Source organism: Sapajus apella, unplaced genomic scaffold (genome assembly GCF_009761245.1).
Source record: "Sapajus apella isolate SASKATOON/1434 unplaced genomic scaffold, GSC_monkey_1.0 scaffold2, whole genome shotgun sequence".
NCBI lineage: Eukaryota > Metazoa > Chordata > Mammalia > Primates > Cebidae > Sapajus > Sapajus apella.
This window is the reverse complement of record NW_022436942.1, coordinates 78,501,917-78,520,109: the sequence shown is the minus strand read 5'-3', so window position 1 is coordinate 78,520,109 and position 18,193 is coordinate 78,501,917. Positions and strand designations below refer to the sequence as shown.

General features: G+C 50.1%; 1 protein-coding gene across 4 annotated transcripts in view; it reads left to right on the top strand.

Moving 5' to 3' along the window:
* The first annotated feature begins 12,305 nt into the window (after window positions 1–12,305).
* Window positions 12,306–18,193, top strand: part of PXN (paxillin) — a 62,254-nt gene continuing 56,366 nt past the window's right edge. For all 4 annotated transcript variants that reach the window (XM_032241569.1, XM_032241562.1, XM_032241555.1 and 1 more), the window contains exon 1: window positions 12,306–12,469. In XM_032241569.1, coding sequence (XP_032097460.1) covers window positions 12,457–12,469 — 13 coding nt within the window. In that variant the 5' untranslated portion in view covers window positions 12,306–12,456. The remainder of the gene's footprint in view (window positions 12,470–18,193) is intronic.

Here is an 18,193-nt window from a genome sequence, read left to right as displayed (position 1 = left end):
GCAACCTCCGCCTCCTGGGTTCAGGCAATTCTCCTGCCTCAGCCTCCTGAGTAGCTGGGATTACAGGCACACGCCACCATGCCCAGCTAATTTTTTGTATTTTTAGTAGAGACAGGGTTTCACCATGTTGACCAGGATGGTCTCGATCTCTTGACCTCGTGATCCACCCGCCTCTGCCTCCCAAAGTGCTGGGATTACAGGCTTGAGCCACCGCGCCCGGCCAAATTTTTATATTTTTAGTAGAGACAGGGTTCCACCATGTTGGTCAGGCTGGTCTCAAACTCCTGACATCGTGATCCACCCACGTTTGCCTCCCAAAGTGCTGGGATGACAGGCATGAGCCACTGTGCCCAGCCCTGTTCTGTAGCTTTCACGGGGCTGTCACGGGTCAGGGAGGGGAAGAAGTGGGAGGGTGAGCATAGCCCCATTCTCCTGCACCCCTGGCTGTACAATCCAGCTTCAACTTAGGTTTGTCTTCCAGCTGTTTTCCAGGCAGAGAGCGGGGAGAAGGGGCTGAGGTGTGTGAGACAAAATGTCTTGGAGGGAGGGGGAATCTGGACTCATCCAGAACTCACTTTCTCCCCCTCCACCATGTGTGGGAATATCCTTGGATACGTTAGCCACCTATCCTACCCGCCATGGGGCCAACCCCCCCCACCCTCCCACCCACTGGTCAAGGGGACGGAAGAGCCCCACTACAAGGACTATCTCAGCAGGGAAAGGGCCCACAGGCCCCTAAACCATCTGCTCAGTGTCCCAGGCATTGCAGAATGTTTGCAAGAATCACTAGCTTCTAGGTTAAAAATATCCCATGCCCAAGGGGCCCTCAGTGTCTGTCTCAGAACAGAGCTGGCCCTAAGCTCTACAGTTTCTCAGTGGCTGGGGAGATTAACTGAGGCCAACTGATTTTTTATTTTCCTCATGAAACTTTGAAGCCAGACTAGTTGGGTTCAAGACCTTGCTTTGTTATTCTCTACTTGCATGATGATAGGCCACTCACCTACCTTCTTGGGCCTCAGTGTCCCTGGATGGGAGGAGAAAAAAAAAAAGGCCAGGCGCTGTGGCTCACGCCTGTAATCCCAGCACTTTGGGAGGCCGAGGCAGGCCGATCGCCTGAGGTCAGGAGTTCGAGACCAGCCTGACTAACGTGGTGAAACCCCGTCTCTACTAAAAATACAAAAATTAGCCAGGCATGGTGGCAGGTGTCTGTAATCCTAGCTGCTTGGGAGGCTGAGGCAGGAGAATCACTTGAACACGAGAGGTGGAGGTTGCAGTGAGCCGAGATCACACCATTGCGCTTCAGCCTGGGCAACAAGAGCAAGACTCCCTCTCGAAAAACAAAACAATACAAAGAGAGCTCTGATCCTATCTCAGAGGTCGGTAGGTCTCCACCTTGGCTGTGTGCCTATGAAAGCCACCTGAGGAGCTTTACAAAAATCCCTGTGCCCTGGCTGCATTCCAGACCCATTACATCAGAATTTCTTTCTTTCTTCCTTTTTTTTTTTTTTTTTTGAGACGAGTCTTGCTCTTGTTGCCCACGCTGGAGTGCAATGGCTCGATCTCAGCTCACCACAACCTCCGCCTCCTGGGTTCGAGCAGTTCTCCTATCTCAGCCTCTTGAGTAGCTGGGATTACAGGCATGCACCACCATGCCCAGCTAATTTTGCATTTTTAGTAGAGACACGGTTTCTCCATGTTGGTCAGGCTGGTCTTGAAATCCCAACCTCAGGTGATCCACCTGCTTCAGCCTCCCAAAGTGCTGGGATTCCAGGCGTGAGCCACCGTGCCCAGCCCTAAATCAGAATTTCTGACGAATGGGTCAGGGCAAAAAAAATGTGTGTTGAAGCTTCTGATGTTTCACCAAGGATGAGATCCACCTCCAGAGAGATGTGGTGAGTAGTGAGCCAGATGGTACAGGAAAACTGCTGCTTTTGGTGCCTGATTCAGAGTTAAGTACTTTAGTGGGGGTGGAGTTGTTGGGGGACTGACTTGCTAAGCATGGGTGGTTGTCAGGGAGGGCTTCCTGAAGAAGGGGGTAGCTGAGCTGTGAACTGAAGGAGGAGAGAGGCATTAACCAGGACAAAGGGCAGGATGGAATTTTAGTAGCAGTAACAGCACTGGCTGGCGCCTGGAGCCGGGAATGTGTGGCCTTTCTTTTTCTTTTCTTTTCTTTTCTTTTTTTTTTTTTTTTTTTTTTTTTGAGACTAAGTCTCACTCTGTTTCCCAGGCTGGAGTGCAGTGACACAGTCTTGGCTCACTGCAACCACCACCTCCTGGGTTCAAGCAATTCTCCAGCCTCAGCCTCCAGAGTAGCTGAGATCACAGTGGCCACCAGGCCTAGCTAATTTTTTGTATTTTTAGTAGACGCGGGGTTTCGCCATGTTGGCCAGGCTGGTCTCAAACTCCTGACCTCAGGTGATCTGCCCATCTTGGCCTCCCAAAGTGCTGGGATTACAGGCATCAGCCACTGGGCCTGTCCTTTTTTATTTATTAAAAAAAAAATTTTTTTTTTTTGAGACAATCTCGTTCTGTTGCCCAGGCTGTAGTGCAGTGGCTCAATCTTGGCTCACTGCAACCTTTGCCTCCCGGGTTTAAGCAATTCTGATTCAGCCTCCTGAGTAGCTGGGACTACAGGCACCTGCTACCATGCCCAGCTAATTTTTGTATTTTTAGTAGAGATGGGGTTTCACCATATTGGCCAGGCTGGTATCCAACTCCTGACCTTGTGATCCACCTGCCTCAGCCTCCCAAAGCGCTGGGATTACAGGCGTGAGCCACCAAATCTGGCCGCCTTTTGTATTTTATTTTTTGAGATGGAGCTTTGCTCTGTCACCCAGGCAGCTGCAACCACTGCTTCTTGGGTTCAGGCGATTCTCCTGCCTTAGCCTCCCAAGTAGGTGGGATCACAGGCATGTGCCACCACACACAGCTAATTTTGTAGTTTAGTAGAGATGGGGTTTCACCATGTTGGTCAGGCTGGTCTCGAGCTCCTGACCTCAAGTGATCCACCAATCTTGGCATCCTAAAGTTTTGGGATTACAGGGGTGAGCCACCACTCCCAGCTTTTTTTTTTTTTTTTTTTTGTGACAGAGTCTCTCTCTGTTGCCCAGGCTGGAGTCCAGTGGCACAATCTCGACTCACTGCAACCTCCGCCTCCTGGGTTCAGGCAATTCTCCTGCCTCAGCCTCCTGGCTAGCTGGGATTACAGGCACGCACCACCATGCCCAGCTAATGTTTTGTATTTTTTTTAGTAGAGACGGGGTTTCACCATGTTGACCAGGATGGTCTCGATCTCTTGACCTCGTGATCCACCCGCCTCGACCTCCCAAAGTGCTGGGATTACAGGCTTGAGCCACCGCGCCCGGCCTGTAATTATTATTAAACTCACAACTCAGTTCAGTGCTGAATCAATCGCCAAACCTGTCCCTTTCCCTCTTAGCCCTAAAGTCTCACCTCAGTTCTTTGATGTTGTGAATAACTACAATTTCTCAGCCCTCTTCATGCATTTTAATTTTTGTTGTTAAATCCACATAACAGCCATAGAAGGCATATCTATATCTATATCTATATCTATGTCTATGTTTTATTAACCGGATTTACAAATAAGGCAATTGAGGCTCAGAGAGGTCAAGCCACTTGCTTCAGACCACACAGCTACTAAGTATCACACCTGTAGAACCTCATTCCCATTTTACTGATAAGAAAAGTGAGGCTCAGAAAGGTGAAAGGTGAGGCATCATGCCTAAGACTGTACAGGTGGCAGACAGAACTTGGATTTTTTTTTTTTTTTTTTTTTTTGAGATGGGGTCTCACTCTGTCACCTAGGCTGGAGTGCAGTGGTGCAATCTCAGCTGACTGCACCCTCTGCCTCCTGAGCTCAAGTGATACTCCCACCTCCGCCTCCCGAGTAGCTGGGACAATAGGCACCCACCACCACACCCAGCTCATTTTTTATATTTTTGGTAGAGACAGGGTTTCACCATGTTGCCCAGACTGGTCTCGACCTCCTGAGCTCAAGTGACCCATCCACCTCTGCCTCCCAAGGTACTGGGATTATAGGCGTGAGTCACGGCGCCCAACCAGAACTGGGACAGGCCTTGCCTGTCTTGGGATTCCTGGACACCAGGGGCTTCTCCCAGAGGGCTGAAGTGCTTGCTAGGACCCACCCTCTGAGCCATGAGGCTCCTCCTTGAGATAAGCAGCGGGAGACTGAAAACTTTCCGTCTTACTACCCCTATTCTGGGGCCCTCGGCACACCTTTCCAAATACCAGCCCCTCCTTCCAGAATGCTCTTCCCGCAGCCTCCCTTTCGCAAAAAATCAGGCCAGGGTTAGCTCTTTCTCAGGAAAGATTTTTCAAGTCTCAGTTGAGTCACTCTTGAGCAGCTGAGGCTCCTCTTGTTAGTGTCTGTAGTGTCTTCTTTTCTTTTCTTTTCTTTTCTTCTTTTCTCCCTCCCTCCCTTTCTTCCTCCCTCCCTCCCTCCCTCTTTTCTTTCTCTCTCTTTCTCTTTCCTTCCTTCCCTTTCCTTCCTTCCTTCCTCCTTCTCCTCTTCCTCCTCCTTCTCCCTCCTTCCTTCCTTCCTTCCTTCCTTCCTTCCTTCCTTCCTTCCTCCTTCTTCTCCTCTTCTTCCTCCTTCTCCTTCCTTCTTTCCTACCTTCCTTCCTTCCTTCCCTTCTTTCTTTCTCTTTTGAAACTGGACTTGCTCTGTTGTCCAGGCTGGAATGCCATGGTGTGATCATGGCTCACTGCAGCCTCCAACTCCTGAGCTCAAGCAATCCTCCCTCCTCAACATCCCAAGTACCTAGGACTACAGGTTGACACAACTACAACTGGATAATTTTTTAACGTTTTGTAGAGATGGGCTGTTTTCCTGAACTCAAGTGATCCTCCCGCCTGGTTCCCCAAAGCTCTGAGACTATGGGTACTAGCCACCACAGCCAGCCAGTAGTGTCATTTTTTAAAATGTACTTTTATTTTTTTATTTTTATTTTATTTGTTTATTTTTTGAGATGGAGTCTCACTCTGTTGCCACACCTGGCCTATTTTTTAAAATATTAATTTATTTTAGCAATAGATTAAGTTACATATGTAGGCCGAGCTCTGTGACTCATACCTGTAATCCCAGCACTTTGGGAGGCCGAGGTGGGCAGATCACTTGAAGTCAGGAGTTTGATACCAGCCTGGCCAACATGATGAAACTCCATCTCTACTAAAAAAAAAAAAAAAAAAAATAGTTGGGCATGATGGTGTGTGCCTATAATCCCAGCTACTCTGGAGGCTGAGGCAGGAGAATTGCTTGAACCCAGAATATGGAGGTTGAAGTGAGCCAAGATTGTGCCATTGCAGCATAGCCTGGGCGACAAAGGGAGACTCCGTCCCCACCACCACAAAAAAATTCAAAATATGCAGAAGAGTACTTAGTGAACTCTCCTTCCTACTCCTGGTTCCCGGCCACCTTATTCCCCCAGCCCCACCCCTAGTCAGATGACACTGGTGGCATGCTTTCTTCCAGAGTTGTCTCAACTTTATCAGTATCTTTTTTTTTTTGAGACAGGATCTCACCCTGTCCTCCAGGCTGGAGTACAGTGGCACAGTCTCAGCTCACTGCATCCTCCACCTCCTGGGCTCAAGTGATCCTCCTACCTCAGTCTCCCAAGCAGCTGGGACTACAGGCACCCACCACCATGCTCGACTAATTTTTTTTTTTTTTTTTTTTTTTGAGACGGAGTTTCGCTCTTGTTACCCAGGCTGGAGTGCAATGGCGCGATCTCGGCTCACCGCAACCTCCGCCTCCCGGGTTCAGGCAATTCTCCTGCCTCAGCCTCCTGAGTCGCTGGGATTATAGGCACACGCCACCATGCCCAGCTAATTTTTTGTATTTTTAGTAGAGACGGGGTTTCACCATGTTGACCAGGATGGTCTCGATCTCTTGACCTCGTGATCCACCCGCCTCGGCCTCCCACAGTGCTGGGATTACAGGCTTGAGCCACTGCGCCCGGCCCGACTAATTTTTTTTGTATTTTTTGTAGAGACGGGGTTTTACCTTGTTGCCCAGGCTGGTCTGGAACTCCTGAGCTCAAGCGATCCACCCGCCTTGACCTCTCAAAGTGTTGGGGTTACAAGCATAAGCCACCATACTGGCCTTGTGTAAGAATTTCTCTCTTGTTGCCCAGGCTGGAGTGCAATGGCGTGATCTCAGCTCACTGCAACCTCCGCCTCCCAGGTTCAAGCGATTCTACTGCCTCAGCCTCCCAAGTAGCTGGGATTACAGGAATGTGCCACTATGCTTGTCTAATTTTGTATTTTTAGTAGAGATGGGGTTTCTCCATGTTGGTCAGGCTGTTCTCGAACTCCTGACCTCAGGTGATCCTCCTACCTCAGCCTCCTAAAGTGCTGGTATTACAGGCATGAGCTACTGTGGCCAGCCTGTATAAGTATCTTATAAACATACTGTATCCCACTTTTTTCCACAAATGACCATGTGACATACATTGTTCAGTGTCATTTTTTTCAGATCCTGTAGGCTATTTCATATCAGTACATCTGAGCTTCCTGGATCTTTTCTGTGGCTACATAATATTCCGTTGTAGGACTGTGTGTAATTTACTTAACCAGTCCCCTATTGATGGACATTTGGTTGCCCATTCAGTGGATGCCCAGCTGCAATGCTGTTTTTATTGTTTTGTTTTGTTTTTGAGACAGAATCTCGTTCTGTCGCCAGGCGCCAGGCTGGAGTGCAGTGGTGCAATCTCAGCTCACTGCAACCTCCGCCTCCCGGGTTCAAGCAATTCTCCTGCCTCAGACTCCCAAGTAGCTGAGGCTACAGGCGTGCGCAACCATACCCAGCTAATTTTTGTATTTTTTAGTAGAAACAGGGTTTCACCGTGTTGGCCAGGACGGTCTTGATCTCTTGACCTTGTGATCCTCCCGCCTCCACCTCCCAAAGTGCTGGGATTACAGGCGTAAACCACCACACCCGGCCACAGCAGTGCTGTTTTTAAGAGCAGGGGCATGGTCTGGGTTACTGTCCTGCATAAAACCTTCATGACACCAGAATAAATCCCAGTGATTTTTCATGATCTCATTACAGATCAATGATCTCATTAGAGGATCCATAATGAGACCCTCTAATGAGAATCATGAAAAAAATCCAACATTTAGGATATACTGAATTAGATAAAATATATCATTAACATTAATTTTACGTGTTTCCTCCTTTCTCAGCTCCAGTCGCTGGGAATGACTTTCAGGTTGTTCAATAGGCCAAGTTGGGCCAGGCATGGTGGCTCACGCCTGCAACCCCAGCACTTTGGGAGGCCGAGGAGGGTAGATCACTTGAGGGCAGGAGTTCAGAGACTAGCCTGGCCAACATGGCGAAACCCCATCTCTACTAAAAATACAAAAATTAGCTGGGCGTGGTGGTGCATGCCTGTGATCCCAGCTACTGATCTGAATCTCCTGACCTGGTGATCTGCCTGCCTGGGCCTCCCAAAGTGCTGGGATTACAGGTGTAAGCCAACATCCCCGGCCAACGTTTAGGATATACTGAATTAGCTAAAATATATCATTAATTTTGTCTGTTTTTATTTATTTATTTAGAGATGGAGTCTCACTCTGTCCCCCAGGCTGAGTGCAATGGCATGATCTCAGCTCACTGCAAACACTGCCTCCCAGGTTCAGGTGATTCTCCTGCCTCAGCCTCCTGAGTAGCTGGGATTACAGGCACCCACCACCATGCCCAGCTAATTTTTGTGTTTTTAGTCAACCATGCTGTTAGCCAGGCTAGTCTCAAACTTCTGACCTCAGGTGATCTGCCCACCTCGGACTTCCAAAGTGCTGGGATTACAGGCATCAGCCACAGCTCCTGGCCATATTTTTTTATTTTTTATTTTTTGAGGTGGAGTTTCGCTCCTTGTAACCCAGGCTGGAGTACAATGGGAGGATCTTGGCCCACTGCAACCTCTGCCTCCCAGGTAGCTGGGATTACGGGCATGTGCCACCAAGCCTGGCTAATTTTGTATATTTAGTAGAGATGGAGTTTTACTATGTTGGTCAGGCTGGTCTCAAACTGCTGACCTCAGGTAATCCATCCCCCTTGGCATCCCAAAGTGCTGGGATTACAAGCGTGAGCCACCTCGCCTGGCCTGTTTTTTTTTTTTTTGTTTTGTTTTTGTGAGATCCAATCTCACACTCTGTTACCCAGGCTGAAGTGCAGTGGCGCGACCTTGGCTCACTGCAACCTCCGCCTCCTGGGTTCAAGTGCTTCTCCTGCCTCAGCCTCACAAGCAGCTAGAATTATAGGTACACACCACTATGCCCAGCTAATTTTTATATTTTCAGTAGAGACTGTGTTTTGCCATGTCGGCCAGGCTGGCCTCTAACTCCTGACCTCAAGTGATCTGCCCACCTTGGCCTTCCAAAGTGCTGGGATTACAGGCATGAGCCACAGCGCTTGGTCGAATTCTGTTTCTAGTGCTAAGGTAAGAGTGTTATTTTGTGGTGACAAGGACCATTCTAAGTACTAGGTGTGTAGTTTCTTATTTAGTCCTATGAGGACTCTGAGAGGTAGCTATTAATTAGTTATTAATTAGCTACTAATTAACTATTAATCTTTCTATAGGGGAAGAAATTGAGGCACAGAGTAAATTGCCCAAGATGAACCACTAGCAAGAAGTCAGCAGGGCTGTCCATCTGCTCTGTCAATGTCACTTAATCTCTAGGAAGAATGAAAAAACCTGATTGTTATCAACTGCATATCCTTGAACTTTTTATCAACTTTTCATACCCTTGAAAACTCCTACGTTGAAATCTAATCCCAATTTGATGGTACTAGGAAGTGGTGCACTGAGAGGTGATTAGGTCATGAGGGTAGGGCCTTCATGAAAGATATTAGTTAGTACCTTTATAAAAGGGACCCAGGCTGGGTGTGGTGGCTCACACCTGTACTCCCAGCACTTTGGGAGGCCGAGGCAGGAGGATCACGAGGTCAAGAGATCAAGACCATCCTGTCCAACAAGGTAAAACCCCGTCTCTACTAAAAATACAAAAACTAGCTGGGCGTGGTGGCAGATGCCTATAGTCCCAGCTACTCGGGAGGTGAGGGAGGAGAATTACTTGAACCAGGAGGCGGAGGTTTCAGTGAGCCAAGATCGTGCCACTGCACTCCAGCCTGGTGACAGAGCAAGACTCCATCTCAAAAAAAAAAAAAAAAAAAAAAAGGGACTTCAGAGAGCTCTCTTGCCCTCTTTAAGCCATATGAGGATGCAAGAAGTTAACAGTCTGCAACCCAGAAGAAGGCCCTCACCAGAACCTGACTGTGCTGGCACCCTGATCTTGAACTTTCAGCCTCCAGAGCTGTGAAAAGTAGATTTCTGTTGTTCATAAGTCATTCGGTCTATAGTATTTTGTGGTCGCAGCCTGAACTAGACACCAAGTTTCATTCCTCTGGGGTGAGAGTCGAGGGAGGAAGGAAGCCAGGGAGGAAATGGGGGTTTAGGAATTATTTACATGAGGAAATCCATGGTAGGGCCTGAGTGTTCGAGTTCACCAGCACTGATCTCTGAGGCTTCACTTCTTTTTAGAACTCCACATACGATTGAGAAACTTCCCCATTCAGTGGGTGCCTCCAGATCACACAGCTTTGAAATATAAAGGTTTTAGCCAGACGCAGTGGCTCACGCCTGTAATCCTAGTACTTTGGGAGGCCAAGGTGGGTGGATCACCTGAGGTCAGGAGTTCATGACAAGCCTGGCCATCATGGTGAAACTCCATCTTGAAAAAAAAAAAAAGAAAGAAAAATAAAGGTTTTAGACCTCTGGAGAAGTGGACAAGCATATGCCCTGGAATTAGTCTAAGTAGTAACAGTTTCACCTAGCTGTTTCATAACCAGGCCTTGGCATAAGCCTCCCCATTCCAGTTTCCCTTCTTATTAGCTGTATGACCTTGGGTAACTCAACCTCGCTGACTCTCAACGTTTCCAGCTATAAAAGGGGCTAACAGTGGTCAGGATTGTGGTCAGGATTAAATGTCTTGTCTACATACCTTTGCACATGCTGTTCCACACAACTGGTGTGAGGCTACTCATCCTTCATGCCTGCACCTTTAGATTCAAGAAGGTAGACGTCATATTAGTCTTACATATCATCCCAGCCTAGGCAACAGAGCAAGGCTGTATCTCAAATACACAAAAACAGGCCGGGCACAGTGGCTCACACCTGTAATCCCAGCACTTTGGGAGGCCTAGACAGGCAGATCACCCAAGATCAGGAGTTCAAGACCAGCCTGTCCAATATGGTGAAACCCCATCTCTACTAAAAATACAAAAATTAGGCAGGCATGGTGGTGCAGGACTGTAATCACATCTACCCAGGAGGCTGAGGCAGGAGAATCACTTGAATCTGAGAGGTGGAGATTGCAGTGAGCCAAGGTAGTGCCACTGTACTCCAGCCCGGGTGACAGAGGGAGACTCCACCTCAAACAAACAAACAAACAAACAAAAAACCCCACAAAAACAAAATAAAAGTGTGTGCAAGATGTTGGAAGAGCATGCAATAGAGTGTTTGGGGAACAGTCTTGGTTCTTGAATTTAATATAGGAGAATGTGGCAGCCACAGAAGCCGCTTGGATCTGCCTTTACAAAATGGCTGAATGTGGTGAGAGCATTGGAACCTGGATACTTCTGCCCAAGGGGACTTCTCATTTTTTTTTGTTCTGGAATTTCCTGATGGGTTGACCTGTCTATCAGATCTGAGTCTCCTTGTCCAACCCTGCTTATTTCTCCTTCTCTGTCACAGGCATTACCCCTAGCTTTATCTCAGTATCTCATCTGCTCTCTGGAGGACCTGACCTGACCCAGAAGGCCTGGATTTTTTTTTTTTTTTTTTTTTTATGAGATGGAGATTCGCTCTTATTGCTCAGGCAGGAGTGCAGTGGCATGATTTTGGCTCACTGCAACCTCTACCTCCCAGGTTCAAGCGATTCTCCTGCCTCAGCCTCCCGAGTAGCTGGGATTACAGGCATGCGCCACCATGCCCAGCTAATTTTGTATTTTTAGTTGTTGAGACAGCGTTTCTCTGTCTCTGGGTTTCTCTGTGTTGGTCAGGCTGGTCTCCTGACCTCAGATGATTCACCCACCTCTGCCTCCCAAAGTGCTGGGATTACAGGCGTGAGCCACTGCGCCCAGCCAGGCCTGGATTCTTGAGGGACAAGGGGAGCTTGAAGCTGTGCTTGCAGAGCAGTTTTATATAAAATCCACAAACTACCATCACCCATCCCAACGGGTAGGGAAGGACTGATGATATGATAATAATAACTACCTCTAGGAAGATTAATTTAGAGAATAGCTGTATAGTATCTGTCTATTCAGATACTCAATAATAGTAGCTGTTTTTACTACCCAATTTCAGAGTGTGTGGGAGCACTGGGTGTGACTTTCCTGTAGTTTTCCTTTTAATGTCTAATGTGGGGTCCCCTCTGCCCCATGCACGGTTTTGGAAAAGTGTCTAGGGAGGGTGGATGTGTGGAAGTAATATTAAGAAGATGGAACCGCCGGGCGCGGTGGCTCAAGCCTGTAATCCCAGCACTTTGGGAGGCCAAGGCGGGTGGATCACGAGGTCAAGAGATCGAGACCATCCTGGTCGACATGGTGAAACCCCGTCTCTACTTAAAATACAAAACATAGCTGGGCATGGTGGCGCGTGCCTGTAATCCCAGCTACTCAGGAGGTTGAGGCAGGAGAATTGCCTGAACCCAGGAGGCGGAGGTTGCGGTGAGCCGAGATCGCGCCATTGCACTCCAGCCTAGGTAACAAGAGGGAAACTCCGTCTCAAAAAAAAAAAAAAAGAAGAAGATGGAACCACACAGGTTGGGCCAGAAAGGGTAGGCTGCAAGATGCACTGCCATCGATCCAGTGGGCGATCCCAGGAAAGGTCAGCCACGGGCTGCCAGCCTTGCGTGGTACTGATTTACGGTCCTCCTGGGCAGTGAGCTACGGGGTGACAGACAGACGGACAGGTGGATAAATCGGACTCCAGTGGACAGGCGATGACCGAGTAGCTGACGAATGCACCGACACATGGCCGACTGTGGACGGATTTGTCATTCGCAGAGTCAGGCTAGTGACTTTGAGAGGGACAGAAAGACAGATGGGAGTGGCTGGACGCCTGAGAGCCGTCCGCCTGCTCGCTCAGCCGCAAGGAGGCGCCACCACCCTGCCCAGCGACGCCCACTACCCGGGTCCGCGGCGGGGGCGGAGCCAGCAAGTTCGCGGGGGGGGGGGGGTCGGGGGCGGGGCGCGCGTGCACGCGGGGCGCGGGGCGGGCGCGGGGGCGCGCGGCGGCGGCGCGTTCCGTTCCGGGCCGAGGCTCGCGGCTGAAAAGTTGCGGGGCAGAGAGGAGCGGCCCCGGGACGCGCAGCTAGCGCGAGGCCGAGCCGGCACCCGGCGCCCGTGGTCCGGCCATGGACGACCTCGGTGAGTGAGCGGGAGGCCCAGGGAGGAGGAGGCGAGGGGCGCGCGGCTCCGGGCCGAGCGGGCGCCTGCCAGCGGTGGGGGCCGGGGGATCCCACCCTCTGCGGCCCCGGCCTCAGCTCCCGTCCCAGTCGGCCGGGGCTCCGTGGGGCGGGGATCCCTAACCCGGCCTCAGTCCCCGGCCAGGCCGGCCCCTGCACCGTCCGCACAGCAGCCACCCCCCTGCCTGGGACGGCTTCACCTCTGGATCCCCGACCTCGGGGACCCACCCCCATCTCCCAGAAGGGGCCCAGGGACCAGGTCGTCCCTCAGGGACGCACCCCGTCCGCTGCAGGGACGAGACTTCCCGGACCAGACCCCCTCATCAGCTACCGGACCCTCACCTCGCAGACCTCTCCCCACCCCCACCTCACAGATCGATCGCCCGACTCTGGGAGTAGCTGCCCGATCTCATGGGCTGCTGCCTCATTTCCTCGACCTGCTACCCGTCCCTCCAGGGCCGCCCCCTACTTCACAGACTGGCATCCCCCTTCGGGGATAACCCCTCTGAGCCCACCCCTTTCATTTCAGAAGTCAGATGCACAAGCTAGAGATGAGCGTGTGATTTGTGATGACCACACCCCCATTTCAAAGAAGTTTCCCAGTCTGCCTGCCCTCCTGATCCCCCACTTCAAATCTGGTCACCCCCGTTTCAAGGACCTGTCACTCATTTTCTCTCACTGCCCTCCCCACTCTGTGGACCAGCACCTCAATTCACAGACCAGTCCGCCTGCCTACATATCTAAGTGTAGAACAGTAATTTGGGAGCCCCTGATTCTCTCCCCACACCCAGATTCTGGCGAAATGCTAGGGGAATGAGGTGGGAGGTAGGTCCCAAGGTATGGCCATCCCTGAACGTGTCCTGGCTAGCAGGGTCCCTCCACCCCCTGGGCCTCAGGCCCTGCTGGAAACCATACAGGTAAAGAGGACAGGATGCCCAGAACAGAGTTTTACTGTTTGTCTGTTATTGGAGCCCCAAGGCTACTCTTTTCAGTCCAGTCTTGATCTGGTGTTAGGGGAAAGAATCTCCTGGAAGCCGACTCTAAACCCAAGGGGGTTGGTGCCAGGGTTCTAGGAATGCCTTGGGTGGTGTGAACGCAGGAGTGGGAGGATTCACTGTTTCTTCCTCCACTTCACGCCGGTGGCTGGAGGGCCCTGAGTTCGGGAGGTGAGGAGGGGGGAAATGTTTCTTCTCTGTAGGAGCCTTGTCTTTCCTCTCTGGACTGTGGGTGGCTTGTGTCACCACTGATGCTTCCTCTGTCCCAGGCTCTGAGGATTAGATTCAGCAGACAGGACTGATGGACCTTTACCAAGCAGCGCCGGGCACTAAGTTAAGACTGGCTATTTGTAGGCGCTGGACTTGACTGCTTCCCTCCAGCTTCCTTTTGGGATCAGCATGCCCCGGAGATCCTGGAACTGGAGGTGGTGTAGGGTCCTGCCTGTTTTGCAGAGTGAGATGGCTGCCAAGCGTAGTTCTCCCTTTGGGTCAGGCTTGGCACCCATTTTTCCAGTGTGCTCAAGGTTGGCATGGCTTCCAGGCAGGTATTTTTTTTTTTTTTTCACATAAAAATAGCTCAGCTGGAAGGAGGCTGGGGATGTTCTCTGAACCAGGATCTCAGAGTCTCAGTGCTTTCCCAGTGGGAACTGGGAGCAAAGTTATAGTTTCTAAAATGCTGGTGCAGTTCTATTGCTTCTCGGCAGTCCCCGTGCCGTTTCAAGGACTGAGAAAGTCTTTGTAGAGTTTGTTGTCGAAATCCGGAATTCCTGTCTTCTGACAGTCTTCCATTTAGGGCCAGGAAGCTGAGTTCTGAAAGTAAAGAGAGTACTGTGTACAGCAGAGGGGATTGTAGCGATTTAAATTGCTGTTTGTGGAGTTCTTCCCTATTCCTCGATTAGTGCTATCTTCACAACAACCCTTTTATCAGATTCCCTCTTAAGGGCAATGCTATCAGGACCACCTGCCTTTTTACAGATTGAGAAAGCTGAGACTAAGAGAGGTTGATTCTCTTGCCCAAAGCTGCTCAGCCATAAAATGACAAAACTGTAACTGGAAGCCCAATTCCTAGCTCCTAGATCTGCATCTCTTGTATACCAAGAAGCCTTTTTTTCCTGGGGAGGAGGCAAGGGCACTTGAAGAAGGGGTTGCCACTGACTGATGGCGGCCACCTGTAACTTCTGCTGCTTTCTATCATAGGCTCCCAGTTGCTTACATCCGGGCTGCCCAACTTCCTTGGTCTGAGCTCCCAGGGGGCAAGCCACGCCTGGCTGACCGGAGCCTGGGGTGGGAGGAATGGGGTGTGCAGGAGGGGAGAGGAATCTGCCTCTGCACTGGGGCCCCGTCAGCTGTCTGGATGGCGGCTCAGTACACTGCCCGTCAGCTGTTTTCCTTAGTTAGGGTGGACACAAAGCCCAGGCCTCTTGTTTTTATTTTTCTTCTGAGCATGTGCCTGTGGTCCCTAACACAGGGGAGAGTTTATGGTGTGTCCAGTAGCAAGGCCAGAGGGGGCATCACCTCCTCTGTGACTTTGTTTTTTGGTCTAAAAAAAAAATTGGGGAACTCTCTCCTCCCCAGTGACAGACTCGCCGTGTGCTGTTTAATAAGTTACAAATTTATGGCTCTCTGAGCAGAAAAATATCAACACAGCGTGTTCCGCCCTTCCCTGTGTGTTCTCTCCACTTTGTGCTTTGGGGTGGCTGCTTGGTGGCTTTTCTTATTACTGTTTAGATGCTGGTTTGGCCCAGAGTTCTCTCTGTTCAAGTTCTGGCCGGAGTTTCCTGGACAGAGTTCCCACAACACAGATGCACTCTGACTGTGTTTTCTAACCTGATTGCTCGCTCTGTCTCTGTTCATGTTCTTAGTGTACTTGGTAGAGGGGCTTTGACCACAACCGTGGTCTAATCACGATCACGTGCACTTCATGGGAGAAAGGCCCTGGACTCAACATTTTACAAGCTGTATCACAACCTTTCGGAGAGGGAGGTGTTTTTACCTCCGCTTTATAGATGTGGAAATCTGAGCTCCAGGAAGTTTAGTGGTGGTGCTGGGATTTGAACCCAGACTCATCCAATTCCAGATCTGCTCATTTTAATCATCATTAGGTGGTAGGTGCTGGTGACTAACCAGGGGGATGAGCCTTGGGGCCTGCTGAGTAATTGATAGTTACCTTTCAAATCTCTGCCCTAGGGGCCATTCCCAGAAAATGGCAAAGGGTGTGTCCAGTGCAAGACTTCTTAGCTTTGCCTTCCCATCCTTTAGCAAAGGGAACAGCCAGCTGTTGGCAGTGCCCAGTTGCTGCTGGAATCTGGACATGTCTTCTTTCAGCTTCTCAGCAGTCTTGACCCTTTGGAAAACAGTGCCTCATTGTCCTTGGGGGTAGCGGTAGGGGGGCAGAGGAGTTGCCTGGGGCATTCGGAGCTATGGAGCCTCCCTGTTTCCATGGAAAGTCTGGACTTTGGGCTTGCCTATCTGTGGTCCCTCTGTGTGTCAGGGCAGAGTCAGGGCACCCAGCTGCTGGGCTGGTGGCAGAGGCGGCATTTACCCTTGCAGCGATGGTGCCTTCCTGGTGGGCTCTGCGTCAGTGCCAGGCCGCCTCCTGGGCTGTGTGCTAGTAAGGGGCAGAGCTGGGATTCAAACCCTGGTGTGTTTGATTCTTCAGCAGGTGCCCTTTCTGATATGTGAAGCTGTTTGCTGCCTGGGCAGTCATAGGTTGATGGCTCAGGCTGCTGGAAGCCAGGGCCCTGTCACTATGGGTTCAAGGTCTTTTGAGGGAATATCTCAGTATTCCTTTTTTCCCTAGTGATGGTTATGCCTTGGAGAGGCTGGGTGTACCCTTGGCTGGAGAGGCTGATGGAAGGCCAGAGTTACTGGGGGGCTGCTGAGAAGCCCTCCTCTCCTATTTAGTCATTGTGCATGGAGTATCTGACTCTGAAGCTTTTCTTGGGTTTTTACCTTGCTCCAAGACCAGAGTTGTCGAATTAACTTCCAGCCTCATTGCAGCCTTTCCCTGGGTTGTGTAAGTCTCAGAGCCTTCATTAATAATAAGAAAATCTGCCAGGCGTGGTGGCTCATGCCTGTAATCCCAGAACTTTAGGAGGCCAAAGCAAGTGGATCACCTGAGATCAGGAGTTCAAGACCAGCCTGGCCAACGTGGTGAAATCCCATCTCTACTAAAAATACAAAAATTAGCTGGGCATGGTGGCGCATGCCTGAAATCCCAGCTATTCCGGAGACTGAGACAGGAGAATTGCTTGAGCCCAGGAGGCAGAGGTTGCAGTGAGCTGAGATCACACCACTGCACTCCGGCCTGGGTGACAGAGTGAGACTCTGTCTCAATAAATAAATAAATAAATAAATAAATTCAAACAAAATATGTAGAATGCTTTTCTTTCCTTTTCTTTCTTTCTTTCTTTCTTTTTTTTTAGATAGAGTCTTGCTCTGTCACTCAGGCTGGAGTGCAGTGGCATGATCTTGGCTCACTACAACCTCAGCTTCCCAGGTTCAAGTGATTCTCCTGCCTCAGTCTCCCAAGTACGGCAAATTACTGAGCGTGCCTCCATGCTGAGTTAATAATTTTTGTATTTTTCGTAGAGACGGGGTTTTACCACTGTAGCCAGGCTGGTGTTGAACTCCTGACATCAGGTGATCCACCCGCCTTGGCCTCTCAAATGATTGGGATTACAGGCGTGAGCCACCATGCCTGGCCACATTTCCTTTCTTTTGGTGAGACGAGTCTCTGTTGCCCAGGCTGGAGTGAAGTGGCACGAACTTGGCTCACTGCACCCTCTGCCTTCTGGGGTAAAGGGATTTTCACCTAATTTTTGTATTTTTAGTAGAGACGGAGTTTCACCATGTTGTCCAGGCTGGTCTTAAACTCATGAACTCAAGTGATCTGCCTGCCTTGGCCTCCCAAAGTGCTAGGATTACAGGCGTGAGCCACTGTGCCTGGCCCACACTTTTCTTTTTTACAGTGTTTACAGGAATTTTTCCCATAATATTTATGAAGAACTTATTCTGTGTAGGCACTGTGCTGGGCACCTTACATGCGTTGTTTGTTTGAATCATGCTGGCCATATAAGGCAGGTGTTTTTTTTTTTTTTTTTTTTTTTTTTTTTTTAACTGTTTTGCATACTTTTTTTTTTTTGAGACCGGGTCTGCAGCCTCAGCCTCCCAGACCCATGTGATCCTCTCCCTTCAGCCTCCCAAGTAGCTGGGACTGCAGGCACATGCCACGATACCCCGCTAATTATAAAAATTTTCTGTGGAGACAGGGTTTCACCATGTTGCCCAGGCTGTTCTCGAACACCTGGCCTCAAGCAATCTGCCCGCATCCACCTCCCAAAGTGCTGGGATTATAGGCGTGAGCCATTGCACCTGGTGCATTCTTTACACTTCTGTTCATAATACTGCATCTGATATTGGCTCCCCATTGGTTTGATTGTTTTCTGCTTCCAGGACACTAACATTTTTCTGCCCCGGCCCCATTCCCTGTTGTCTTCCACGTCTGTCCTTTCCCTGTTCTCTGCAGCTTCTTCTCTTTCTTTTGATTTGTTTTGTTTTGTTTTAATTTTTGAGGAGTTTCACTCTTATTGCCCAGGCTGGCATGCAGTGGCATGATCGATCTCAGCTCACCACAACCTCCACCTCCTGTGTTCAAATGATTCTCCTGCCTCAGCCTCCCAAGTAGCTGC